The 11853-nt window shown below is 48.9% G+C and overlaps 1 protein-coding gene across 9 annotated transcripts; it reads left to right on the forward strand.

The window, feature by feature from the left end:
• The first annotated feature begins 1478 nt into the window (after nucleotides 1–1478).
• PIGO (phosphatidylinositol glycan anchor biosynthesis class O) lies at nucleotides 1479–11067 on the forward strand. Of its 9 annotated transcripts, none has more exons than XM_045087871.1 (11): nucleotides 1480–1756; nucleotides 2305–2819; nucleotides 3431–3574; nucleotides 3758–3881; nucleotides 4198–4357; nucleotides 4566–4745; nucleotides 4979–6506; nucleotides 7041–7247; nucleotides 7464–7678; nucleotides 8277–8347; nucleotides 8500–11067. In XM_045087871.1, the coding sequence occupies exons 2-11, from the start codon at nucleotides 2309–2311 to the stop codon at nucleotides 8627–8629; spliced, it is 3270 nt and encodes a 1089-aa protein (XP_044943806.1). In that variant the 5' UTR covers nucleotides 1480–1756; nucleotides 2305–2308; the 3' UTR covers nucleotides 8630–11067. The 9 variants fall into 9 exon arrangements, with proteins under 9 accessions (XP_044943810.1, XP_044943806.1, XP_044943805.1 ...); XM_045087870.1 differs by having other exon boundaries at nucleotides 2308–2819; XM_004747489.3 differs by having other exon boundaries at nucleotides 1480–1532; nucleotides 2308–2819.
• The last annotated feature ends 786 nt before the right edge of the window (nucleotides 11068–11853 follow it).

An 11853-nucleotide genomic window follows, 5' to 3' on the forward strand; every position in this document is an offset into this window, starting at 1 on the left:
GTTTTGCTATGAACTGTCAAGTGCAAGTTTTTGTGTGGACATATGCTTTTCATTTCTCTCGGATGTATGTCTAGGAGTCAAACTGCTGGGGAGTATGGTAACTCTATATTTAACCTTTTGAAGAACTGCCAGACTGTTTTCCAAAGCACCATTTTACAATCCCAAAATCAGTGAGTGAGGGTTCAAATTTCTCCACATCCATTGCCAGTACTCATTTTTTTTCCCTTTCTATTACAGCCATCCTAGTGAGTATGAAGTGGTATCTCTAGTATTCCCCTGATGCTTAATGATGTTGGGCATCTTTTCCTATGTTAATTGGTGCAATGTTAATGTGTATATTTTCTTTGGAGAAAAGTCAGATCTTTTGCCTATATTTATTTATTCTTTAAAAACATGCTTGTGTTTTAAAAGTTTATTTATTTTGGGACACCTGGGTGGCTCAGTTGGTTAAGTGGCTGCCTTCAGCTCAGGTCATGATCCCAGGGTCCAGGGACTGAGCCTGCATCGGGCTCCTTGCTCAGCGAGGAGCCTGTTCTCTCTCTGCCTCTGCCTGCCACTCTATCTGTGTGTACTCTCTCTCTCTTTCTCTGACAAATAAATAAAATCTTTTAAAAAATTATTTAAGTAATATCTACACCAAACGTGGCTCAAACTCACAACCCCAAGATCAAAAGTTGCCTGCTCTTCTGCCTGAGCCAACCAGGCGCCCCTCCTTTGCCCATTTAAAAATCTTATATGGGTGCCTGGAGGGCACAGTGGGTTAAGCTTCTGCCTTCGGCTCAGGTCATGATCTCAGGGTCCTGGGATAGAGCCTCACATGGAGCCCCACATCCTGCTCTCTGCTCAGCAGGGAGCCTGCTTCCCTCTCTCCCTCTGCCTGTCTTTCTGCCTACTTGTGATCTCTCTCTGTCAAATAAATAAAATCTTGTAAAATTTTATGTATGTATTTATTTATTTATTTATCTTAAAGCGGGAGTCTTTGTCCGATGTGAGGCTTGAACTCACGACCTCAAGATTAAGAGTTGCATGCTCTAGCGACTGAGCCCGTCCGTTGCCACACGTTTGCCCATTTTTAAATTGGGAGTATTTTTTAAATTACTAAATTGGAAGATACAGTGAAAATACATGAAGAGGGGGAATAATAAAATCTATCAGTTGGTGTCAGCTAAGCAAAAAGGAGAAAATAGTTATCCCTACTTTACGGATGAAGTAATGCCCAATAATGCCAGCGAGTGGCAGAGCTAAGATTCATGCTAAGTTTGATTCCAAAAGGACAGTTCTTAGGCTTAATCAAGAATGACCAGTGCTTCCCTGAGCTCTTCTAGCTTAGCTCCCTGCTCCTAATTCTCTTGAACTTCTATGATCTCTCATCAAATTCTCCTCCTGGGGCCGGTCCGGCGCTCCCTGCCGAACTTCTTCAGAGGCGCCGGCAGATGGCGCTGAGGGCCCCCGCGGGCCGCTCTGTCCGGCGTGCGCTTGTCTGTGGTGCCAGTGGGCAGGCGTTGCTGCTGCGCTTCCGGGCATCGTTCAAGGTGAGCCAGGGTCTTCGAGAATCTACTCGCTCTTCCTACTGGTCACTCCCCTTTTCCAAAGGGACCCATCCCCCGCAGCTCGCAACCTAGTGTTCTAAGTACCGAAGCCACGGCGCCCAGGAGAAGTCTGGGTAGCCACCAGATGAAGCAGAGTCGTCCGGATGTGTGGGTCCCGGCGAGGCCCAACAAGCCCTAGACCCTGTGACTCTGGTTTGCTGCGCGGGGTAGGTTGCGACTCCGGTCTCCTGGCGAGACTGGCCATCGGAAGCTGAGCGTGACTCCTCCCCTTGGTCCTCGTGGTCCCCACCAGGCGGCGCCGTCAGTCCCGCCCGGGTTACCCTGCGGTTGCAAGCCTTGGCCACCCCAGGGGTTTTGAGATTGGCAAGGAGAGAGGTGAAGAAATGAGCTGTCAGAGAGCTTTCTACCAGTAGGAATAAGTTTCCCTCGTGGACTGTGCGTTTCATCGTTAGACTCTCTTGGAGTACATGTGCAAATCCCTAGCTCCACCCCCAAAGATCCTGATTAAGTAGATCTGGGGTGGGGCCTGGAAATCAGCATTTTAAACAACTGCTCCAGGTTGATGCCCATAGTCTGCGGATCTCATCTTTGGAAACACTGGTATAACTGATGGAGAGGAACATTGCGTTGGGTTGGCTTTGGGGCTGTTTATCCTCCGGAAGGCTTCCAAGAGGAAGTGATTTTTGCTTTGCTTTGTATTGAGGCACCAGAATATACATTACCCTACAGTGATGAATTCCTTCCCCGCTACCAGCAGGATGCAGAAGATCTCAGTGCTGCTCTTCCTGGCCTGGGTCTGCTTCCTCTTCTACGCCGGCATTGCTCTCTTCACCAGTGGCTTCCTGCTTACCCGTTTGGAACTCACCAACCATAGCAGCTGCCAAGAGCCCCCAGGCCCTGGTTCCCTGCCATGGGGGAGCCAAGGGAAGCCTGGGGCCTGCTGGATGGCTTCTCGATTCTCTCGGCTTGTGTTGGTGCTGATAGATGCTCTGAGATTTGACTTTGCCCATCCCCAGCGCTCCCACGGTCCTGGAGAGCCTCCTGTCTCTCTGCCCTTCCTGGGCAAATTGGACTCCTTGCAAAGGATCCTGGAGATTCAGCCCCACCATGCCAGGCTCTACCAATCTAAGGCTGATCCCCCCACCACCACCATGCAGCGCCTGAAGGCCCTCACCACAGGCTCACTGCCTACCTTTATCGATGCTGGCAGTAACTTTGCCAGCTATGCCATAGTGGAAGACAATCTCATTAAGCAGCTCGCCAGTGCAGGTTAGTCTGGGCCCCTTTGGAAGCCAGAATACCTTACCATATTTTCTCTTTAGAGGTCAGAGAGCCAGAACTTTGGGTGCTCAACTGCATGCTAGACTGCTGTGCAAGGACAGGGAAAGAGAGGGACCAGAGCCCTGCATGCAGCAAGTGCAGGTGTGGGCTTTTTCGTTCTGGAGTTTATAATCTGCATGGAGTGTTGGTTTTACTTTTGGGGAGCTTTCAGTAAGAGGCAGTAGAGCAATGAAGAGGAGACGATGTGAGTCTGATATTCTCACAAGTGTGGAGGAAAGTGCAGAGGGTGCCATACCTTGTCCACTCACTGACTTGGAAAAAGCAGCATATACCCAGGAAAAACAGAGTAGCAAAAATAGCTAGGGATTGAGAACTAGCAGAGCCTTTTGTAGAAACAAGGAGTGAGAAGTCTGGTTATTGGGGAAAGTATGGTTATCAGGGAAAGCTTCATAGCAGAAAATTTTAGGCCTTGAAGGATAAAGAGTTGCTGGGTGAAATTGCTGGTTGAGATTTCTGAGACATCTATAAAGGGCATCCTCTTCTCTTTCCCTCTGCCTTGACTCTTGCTTAGGTTGTGACCCACTCTCATGTCCCTGCAGGAAGGCGTGTGGTCTTCATGGGAGATGATACCTGGAAAGATCTTTTCCCTGGAGCTTTCTCCCAAGCTTTCTTCTTCCCATCCTTCAATGTCAGAGACCTGCACACAGTGGACAATGGCATCCTGGAACACCTGTATCCAACCAGTGAGCATGGGGCCAGAGGCAGGCCTAAGACTGGGAGCTGGGGAGGGCTACTTCAGGTCACAAATTCTGAGCTTCTCGTGGGTACAGTGGCCTGGGATTGTGTCCCTTCACATAGTGTCAGAACTTGGCTGGGGTTGAGGAGTGGGCCTTAGTCCCCCGTGCTTAGTGTTTTTCCTTTCACAGTGGACAGTGGTAAATGGGATATGCTGATTGCTCACTTCCTGGGTGTGGATCACTGTGGCCACAAGTATGGCCCTCACCACCCTGAAATGGCCAAGAAACTTAGCCAAATGGACCAGGTGATCCAGTGAGTGTGGGATATTGGCTGGGGGAATGGGTTTGTGTCTGAGAATCTTAGGATATATTGACCCAAGAGAAAAAGTCTTTATCTTGGAGCCTCTTTCCTTGCTGAATTCTGCCTTTTCTAGGCATTTTTCTGAAGCTAGGGGCCTCATCCATCTTGAGTAACTCAGCATGCGGCTTTGGGAGGTAGGGTCATGACTGAAGAGGTATCTCTTTGCCAAAAGTCTAGGCCCTCCTAATGGAAGTTATGGTGGCGGGGAATGATCTCCTAGGAAAATCTTTATCCATTCCTACCTCCTGATGTATTTCTTGGCCCTCAGGGGACTTGTGGAGCGTCTGGAAAATGACACACTGCTGGTTGTGATTGGGGACCATGGGATGACCATGACTGGGGACCATGGAGGAGACAGTGAGCTGGAGATCTCTGCTGCACTTTTTCTGTACAGTCCCAAAGCCCTCTTTCCTGGTGCCCCCCCAGAGGTGAGGCCTGGGGTGTTCTTTGTCTGGTCTCTTGGTATTCAGTTGAATTATGATCACAGCATTCTTGTGGCTCTCTCCATTTTTGGCTCTCAAATTCATGACTCTGGGCATCCCCCACTCATTTCCTACTGAGGTCCCTATGTCTTCCATCCCAAATCCTGATCTCAGCTCTGTGGTGAACCCATTGGCCCATCTCCTTTTCCTCTAGGAGCCAGAGATAGTTCCTCAAATCAGCCTTGTTCCTACGCTGGCCCTGCTGCTGGGCCTGCCCATTCCGTTTGGGAACATTGGGGAGGTGATGGCTGAGCTGTTCTCAGAGGTTGAAGATGCCCAGCCTCACTCCTCTGCTCTGGCCCAAGCCTCAGCTCTCCATCTCAATGCCCAGCAGGTACGTGATGGACTAGGGTGGGCATAGGAGAAGCATAATGATCACTTGTTGTCATTTGTTCAGTCTTAATCCCACCTTCCATAGCCATGTCCTCCTTCCCTCCCTTCCCCCCTGTTCCAGACAGAGTTCAGGTCCCTGATTTCCAGATACCCCTTTTGATAACAGCTATCTTTGCCTCTGTCCTGGTTGATATCTCTGATGTTTTCCCCTTGGTCTCTGACCATTTTTGCCAGGTATCCCGATTTCTTCACGCCTACTCAGCTGCTTCTCAGGACCTTCAAATTATGGAGCTTCATCGGCTGCAGAACCTTTTCTCCAATGCCTCTGCTGACTACCAGCGGCTTCTGCAGAGCCCCCAGGGGGCTGAGGCAGCACTACAGACTGTGATTACTGAGCTGCAGCAGTTCCTGCGGGGAGTTCGGGCCATGTGCATTCAGTCTTGGGCTCGTTTCTCTCTGGGTCGCATGGCCGGGGGTGCTGCTCTCATGGCCGCTGCCTGCTTTCTTTGTCTGCTGGTATCCCAGTGGGCGACATCCCCAGGCTTCTGCTTCCACCCCTTCCTCCTAATACCTATGGCCTGTGGTCTGGCTGGTACCATAGTGTGTGCTGGACTCCTGACAACTACTGGGCTGAGGCTGGATCCAGTGGTCCTAGGGGCTATGGCTGCAGTGGGCTCACTCCTGCCTTTTCTGTGGAAAGCATGGGCTGGCTGGGGGTCCAAGAGGCCCCTGGAAGCCCTACTTCCCATCCCTGGGCCTGTCTTATTATTCCTGCTCATTCGCTTTGCTGCTTTCTTCTCTGATAGCTTTGTTGTAGCTGAGGCGAGGGCCACCCCCTTCCTTTTGGGTTCCCTCATCTTGCTCCTGATTGCCCAGCTTCACTGGGAGGGCAAGTTGCTCCCACCTAAGCTGCTCACAATGCCCCGCCTTTGTTTTCCGGCCTCCACGGGCCCTCCCCGACACAGTGGTACTTATGCCTTGGGACTTGGAGTAGGGTTGCTTTTATGTATAAGGCTAGCTGGGCTTTTTCATCGCTGCCCTGAAGAGACACCTGCTTGCCGTTCCTCTCCCTGGCTGAGTCCCTTGGCATCCATGGTGGGTAGTCGAGCCAAGAATCTGTGGTATGGAGCTTGTGTGGGGGCTTTGGTAGCCCTGTTAGCTGTCGTGCGCCTATGGCTTCGCCGCTATAGCAATCTCAAGAGTCCTGAGCCCTCTGTGCTCTTTGTGCGCTGGGGGCTGCCCCTAATGGTACTGGGCACTGCTGCCTACTGGGCGCTGGCGTCGGGGGCTGATGAAGCACCCCCACGTCTCCGGGCCTTGGTTGCTGGGGCATCAGTTGTGCTGCCTAGGGCTGTGGCCGTGTTGGCCGCTTCAGGGCTCATGCTGCTGCTCTGGAGGCCTGTGACAGTGCTAGTAAAGGCTACGACAGGAGCCCCAAGGACCAGGACTGTCCTCACTCCCTTCTCAGGCCCGCCCACTTCTCAGGCTGACTTGGATTATGTGGTACCTCAGATCTATCGACACATGCAAGAGGAGTTCCGGGGCCGGCTAGAGAGGACCAGATCCCGGGGCCCCCTGACTGTGGCGGCCTATCAGTTGGGGAGTGTCTACTCAGCTGCTATGGTCACGGCACTCACCCTCTTGGCCTTCCCACTTCTGCTATTGCATGCAGAGCGCGTTAGCCTGGTGTTCCTGCTTCTGTTTCTGCAGAGCTTCCTTCTCCTGCATCTGCTTGCTGCTGGGATACCCATCACCACCCCTGGTAAATACGTTTCTCAGCCCTTATTCCTCCAAGGACAGTAGTGATGTGACTTCAGCCTCGCTTGTTTTCAGGGAGGTGTTGCTCCTCAGATTCTTCACAAAGTTGGGATGGTCTTCCTGGTGTAGCCAAGCTAACTGATCCCTGCCACTGGCTCTCAGCAAGGCTCATGAAGGAGGGAGAGACATGAGTACTCTAAGATTCATTTCTTAGTGGAAATGCTGCACCTTCATGGAGTTCATTTCCTGATTTTCCAGTAATGGGAGTGGGGAATTACAAGTGTGTAAAGTCATAGTGAGCTGTTTGTATATGAGAGAGAGAGAGAGAGAGAGAGATGGAACACAGTTCAGATTAGAGAAATGGAGGCTTAGTGCCAAAGAGGGAATTAGAATAGCAGAGTGTTGCATGTAAGGAGGTCGGGGTGAGGGGCATTGTATGTGTGCAGCACTGAAGCAGTAGGAGGATCTGACTGCCAGGCAGTAGGCTATGGATTAGGGAATGGGATGTGACTGTGAAGAGGTTTCTGTCTTCCCCCAGGTCCTTTTACTGTGCCATGGCAGGCAGTCTCTGCTTGGGCCCTCATGGCCACGCAGAGCTTCTACTCCATGGGCCACCAGCCTGTCTTTCCAGCCATTCATTGGCACGCAGCCTTCGTGGGATTCCCAGAGGGTCATGGCTCCTCCACCTGGCTGCCTGCTCTGCTGGTGGGAGCCAACACCTTTGCCTCCCATCTCCTCTTTGCAGGTACTTTATTCCTCCGTTGCTTCCATTGTTTACCCTGACTTTCTGGAGAGAAAGGAGACCCCTGGATTTGAGTGGGTCGAGGTTATTTTGTTGGATCTTTGGGCACCCCTTGGCCAGCACTCCCTGGAGCCTTAGTCGGCTAGGGTGGTTGGGGGCCGGGGTGGCCTGGTTCCTAAGGCCTCCACTGATTCTAGCCCTGCCTTCCCCCTGAGGCAGTAGGTTGCCCATTGCTTTTGCTCTGGCCCTTCCTCTGTGAGAGTCAAGGGCCCCGGAAGAGGTGGCAGTCCCTAGGGAATGAAGCTGAAGCCAGAGTCAGGCCTGAGGAGGAAGAGGAGCCACTGATGGAGATGCGGCTCCGGGATGCACCTCATCACTTCAATGCAGCGCTGCTGCAGCTGGGCCTCAAGTACCTCTTTGTCCTCGGTATTCAGGTGGGTGCAGAGAGAGAGCACGGAGTTAGTGACCTTTTCTCATGCCTGTACATCACATTCTTTCATGCTTTGCCAAAACCCTGGGGGAGAGCCTGGACCGAAGTACAGATAAGCAAAATGGTTGCCTAAGGCTGTGGCCTCAAGGGGCTGGCTGTATTGAGACTTGAACTTGGGTCTCCTAAATCCTAGCCTTGGATTGTTTCCTCTCTATAAGCTAGATCTGGACCTTGCTGATTGCATTTGGCGATTCCTTCATTAGTGGACAGACAGGAAAAACTGAGGTGATGGCCAGGATTCTTTCCCAGACTATGTCATGGATCTTCCTTCCCTTCAGAGGCAGAAGGTGTGACTGACATCTTCCTCTCAACCTAGGAGGCAGAGCCTGAGTGTGATCAGCACAGGTGGATAGTGCTTGTCCAAGGTCACACAGTGAGTCATGGTGAGGCCAGGAAAAGACTTAAGTCTCCTGACTCCTAACCCAGGTTTTTTTCCACTGACATGCACTACTTTCCTACTCCTCCCAGTCCTCACAGGGGCAACTCTCCCTTTGACCTGTTTCCTCCTCCCCAAGTAACTTGACCTTTCCTGTCCTCCCTAGATTCTGGCCTGTGCCTTGGCAGCCTCCATCCTCCGCAGGCATCTCATGGTCTGGAAGGTGTTTGCCCCCAAGTAAGTGGATTTGCTTGAGAAGTATTGGTGTTGGGGAGGGTGAAGCTTGGAGGAAAGAATGAACATTAGGGTGGGCAGGTTTTGTCTCATCAGGGAAAAGGCTCTAGACCTACTCTCAGTGTCCCCTGAGAATTCTCCACTTTTCTTTACAGGTTCATTTTTGAAGCCATGGGCTTTATTGTGAGCAGCGTGGGACTTTTCCTGGGCATAGCTTTGGTGATGCGAGTGGATGGTGCTGTGAGCTCCTGGTTCAGGCAGCTAGTTCTGGCCCAGCAGAGATAGCCTAGGCGGCTAATGCTGGTTTGTGGCCACAGGCAGAGCTGGAGAACAGTCTAGCCTGGCCTATATAGGTGCTGGATCATCTGCAAGAGAGGCTTAGCTCCACTTTTTACCACCATGCAGCCAGGAGCTACTGACACCTGGGACTTCATTATTTTATAATTCAAAATCATAGTGGGGCCTGCTCCCTAACTCTTGCTTTCGAAGGTGGCCTCCAAAGAAGAATAAACTAATAATGTAAATATGTGTGTCTGAGAGGTGGCAGAGCCCCCACTGTCCTACAGGGACTAGGGGAATGGTCATTCTCCCCTTCCATGAGGCACAGATAACATCGGCCATCTTATGCAGACCTGCCTATGCCTGAAAACCTTTGGGAAGTGTTTGAAAGTGTCTGAATTCACTTCCCTTACTTCCTCCTCCTCCTCCTCCTCCCCTTACTTCATTCCTGTTATCCCACCTGCCATTTTTCTTTTCTTTTCCGTGTAACGTATTTTATTAAATTCTTATCCTTTGGCTGATAGCAGAGACTGCTGGAAAGACAAGCCCAGGCATCATGGAGTACACAGACTCATTGTCTAAAATCCGAAACGGTGCTGTATTCCCTCCTCTTTTGGGTTCTTTCACCCCAGAGCACCCTTTGTCCTTCACTTCTAGGACAAAGTGGCTTAGGAGGCCACCCTAGGTTTCCAGCATTTGCTATCATTTATCAGACCTAATGCCCTTCTTACATAGCATTTCATCTTGTCCCATTGATTATTCCAGACTTTAAACCAAAATTATAAGTTTAAAGCATGACCCTTGTGCTCTCCATCCATCTCACTACTGTGTCACATTGAAGTGCTGGCATGAAATTCTCATGGAAATGTGCCTCAAAGGAGGGTGGGGGGAAGCTCTTAAGAGAAGGGTCAGGCCTGCTATTTGATGTTCAAGAATGCCCAGGACAGGAGGAGATGAAACAACTGAAAGAAGAACAGATGTAAAATTGTGGAATAGCACTTCTTCTTGGCAGAAAGAAGACAAGCTGCTTAGTTTAGCAGTGAGTGTGAAGGAAAGGCATTCATGGCTGTGGTAGCTAAAGAAAGAGATGGAATTATTCATGGCTAATAGTCTGTAGTGCTACATAGGTCAAACAGAAAGATGATAAGAAATGTATACTATTTCAGGCAATTAGAGGATAGGACATTGGTAACCTTGGCAGGGATACACTAAAAAAGAGAGAAGTTAGGCCCCAGCTAAGACTAAAAGATGAATTAGAAAAAAGTCCCTTTGCTTTTCTCTGTCTCGTGGACACCATTCCCAGGCATCATTTAATAAGCACACAGTACCTCTGTGAGAAGAAAAGACCCTATTCCATCCCTAGCACCAATGGGAAGGATTTCAGGACTCCAGTTCCTCAGCTTCTCCTAGTCAGGTTCCACCTCGTCCTTTTTTTTTCTTTCTTTTTTTTTTCTTGGCAGGGAGCCTCCTTTCCTGGAGCCTGAAGCCTAAAGCCTAAGGAAAATACGCTGATGTGCCATCGGCTATTTCGTTTTCTTCTGATCTAACTTCAAGATCCTTTTGGAGAAAGATATATGGTTAAAAATTCTTATCCCTGCCTCCTAGTTGACATCAAAACACCCATTCCACACTAACTCACTGTTTTTCTAAAGAGCTTTATTGAGGTACAATTCATATAAAATTTGGCCATTTAAAGTGCACAATTCAATAACTTTTGGTATATTCACAGAGCTGTACAACTCACCAGAGTCCATTTCAGAACATTATCATCACCCCCAAAAGAAACTCGGTACATTTTCCTATCACCCTCCAACCCTCCCTACCTCCATCCCTAAACTTAGGCAACCACTAATCTCCTTTCTGACTGTGTTTTCTATTCTGGACATTTTATATAAATGGAATCCTACAATATGTGTCCTTTTCTGTCGGGCTTCTCACTCAGCCTAATTTTTCAAGGTTCATCCATGTTGCTTCACGTATCAGTATTTCATTTCTTTTTTATGGCCAAATAATGTTCCATTGCAGGGATATATCACATTTTGTTTATCTGTTCATTCATTGATGGCCATTTGGGTTCTTAACACCTTTCAGTTTTTACAAATAATGCTGCTTTGAACATCCATGTAAAAGTTTTGTTTGGATGTATGTTCTCATTTATTTTTGGTATATACCTAGTGGTATATTGTGGAATTGCTAGGTCAAATGGTACATCTATGTTTAACTTTTTGAGGAACTGCCAGTTTGTTTTCCAAGGCGCCGTACCACGTAATACTCTCATGGTTAGTGTATAAGGGTGCCAATTTTTGCACATCCGTGCCTTATAATTACTACTTTTGATTCTAACCATCCTAGTGGGTGTGAAGTGGTATCTCATGGTTTTGGTTTGCATGCCCTTGATGATTAAAGGTAATGAGCATTTTTCTTGTGCTTGTTGGAGAACTGTCCATTCAGAGTCTTTCTCTGTTTATTAATTGAGTTTTTTCCTAATTTTTGAGTTATAAGCATTGTTTATATATTCCAGGTATACATACCTTGTCAGATACATGATTTGCAAATACTTTGTTCATTTTCTTGAGTTGTCCTTTCATTTTTTTTTTTTAAGATTGATTTATTTGAGAGAGTGTGTGTGCAAGTGTAGGGAGAGGTAGAGGGAGAGAGAAAATCTTCATTAGACACACTGAGCATGGAGCCCAAGGCAGTGCTTAATCCTAGGACCCTGAGATCATGACCCGAGCTGAAACCAAGAGCTGGACACTGACCTGATTGAGCCATCCAGGCATCCCTCTTTTTTTTTTTTTTAGGTAGACTCCACTCCTGAGTTGGGACTTGAATTCTTTTGACGCTGAGATCAAGAGACCCATGTTCTACTGACTGAGCCAACTGCCCTAGTCTTTTCATTTTCTTTTTTTTAAAGATTTTATTTATTTATTTGACAGAGAGAAATCACAAGTAGACAGAGAGGCAGGCAGAGAGAGAGAGAGAGAGAGAGAGAGAGAAGCAGGCTCCCTGCTGAGCAAAGAGCCCGATGCAGGACTCCATCCCAGGACCCCGAGATCATGACCGGAGCCGAAGGCAGCGGCTTTAACTCACTGAGCCACCCAGGCGCCCCTAGTTTTAGAAAAAATTTTATCACTCCTACAGAGTCCCTATACTTTGTTTACAACTGATCCTCAGTTTCACTGCAGGTCACTGATCTGTTTTCTGTTTTTCTAAATTTGTCTTTTCTGAAC

This window comes from Mustela putorius, unplaced genomic scaffold, assembly GCF_011764305.1.
Source record: "Mustela putorius furo isolate JIRA1106 unplaced genomic scaffold, ASM1176430v1.1 tig00001584_pilon_pilon_pilon, whole genome shotgun sequence".
Lineage (NCBI taxonomy): Eukaryota > Metazoa > Chordata > Mammalia > Carnivora > Mustelidae > Mustela > Mustela putorius.

Bases quoted from the DNA above. Each gene is read 5' to 3' on its own strand.
- PIGO (XM_004747488.3), top strand. From the start codon at position 2,282: ATGAATTCCTTCCCCGCTACCAGCAGGATGCAGAAGATCTCAGTGCTG. The intron at 3,882-4,197 runs GTGAGTGTGGGA...CTTGGCCCTCAG, and splicing joins CAAATGGACCAGGTGATCCA to GGGACTTGTGGAGCGTCTGG. The intron at 4,358-4,565 runs GTGAGGCCTGGG...CTTTTCCTCTAG, and splicing joins TTCCTGGTGCCCCCCCAGAG to GAGCCAGAGATAGTTCCTCA.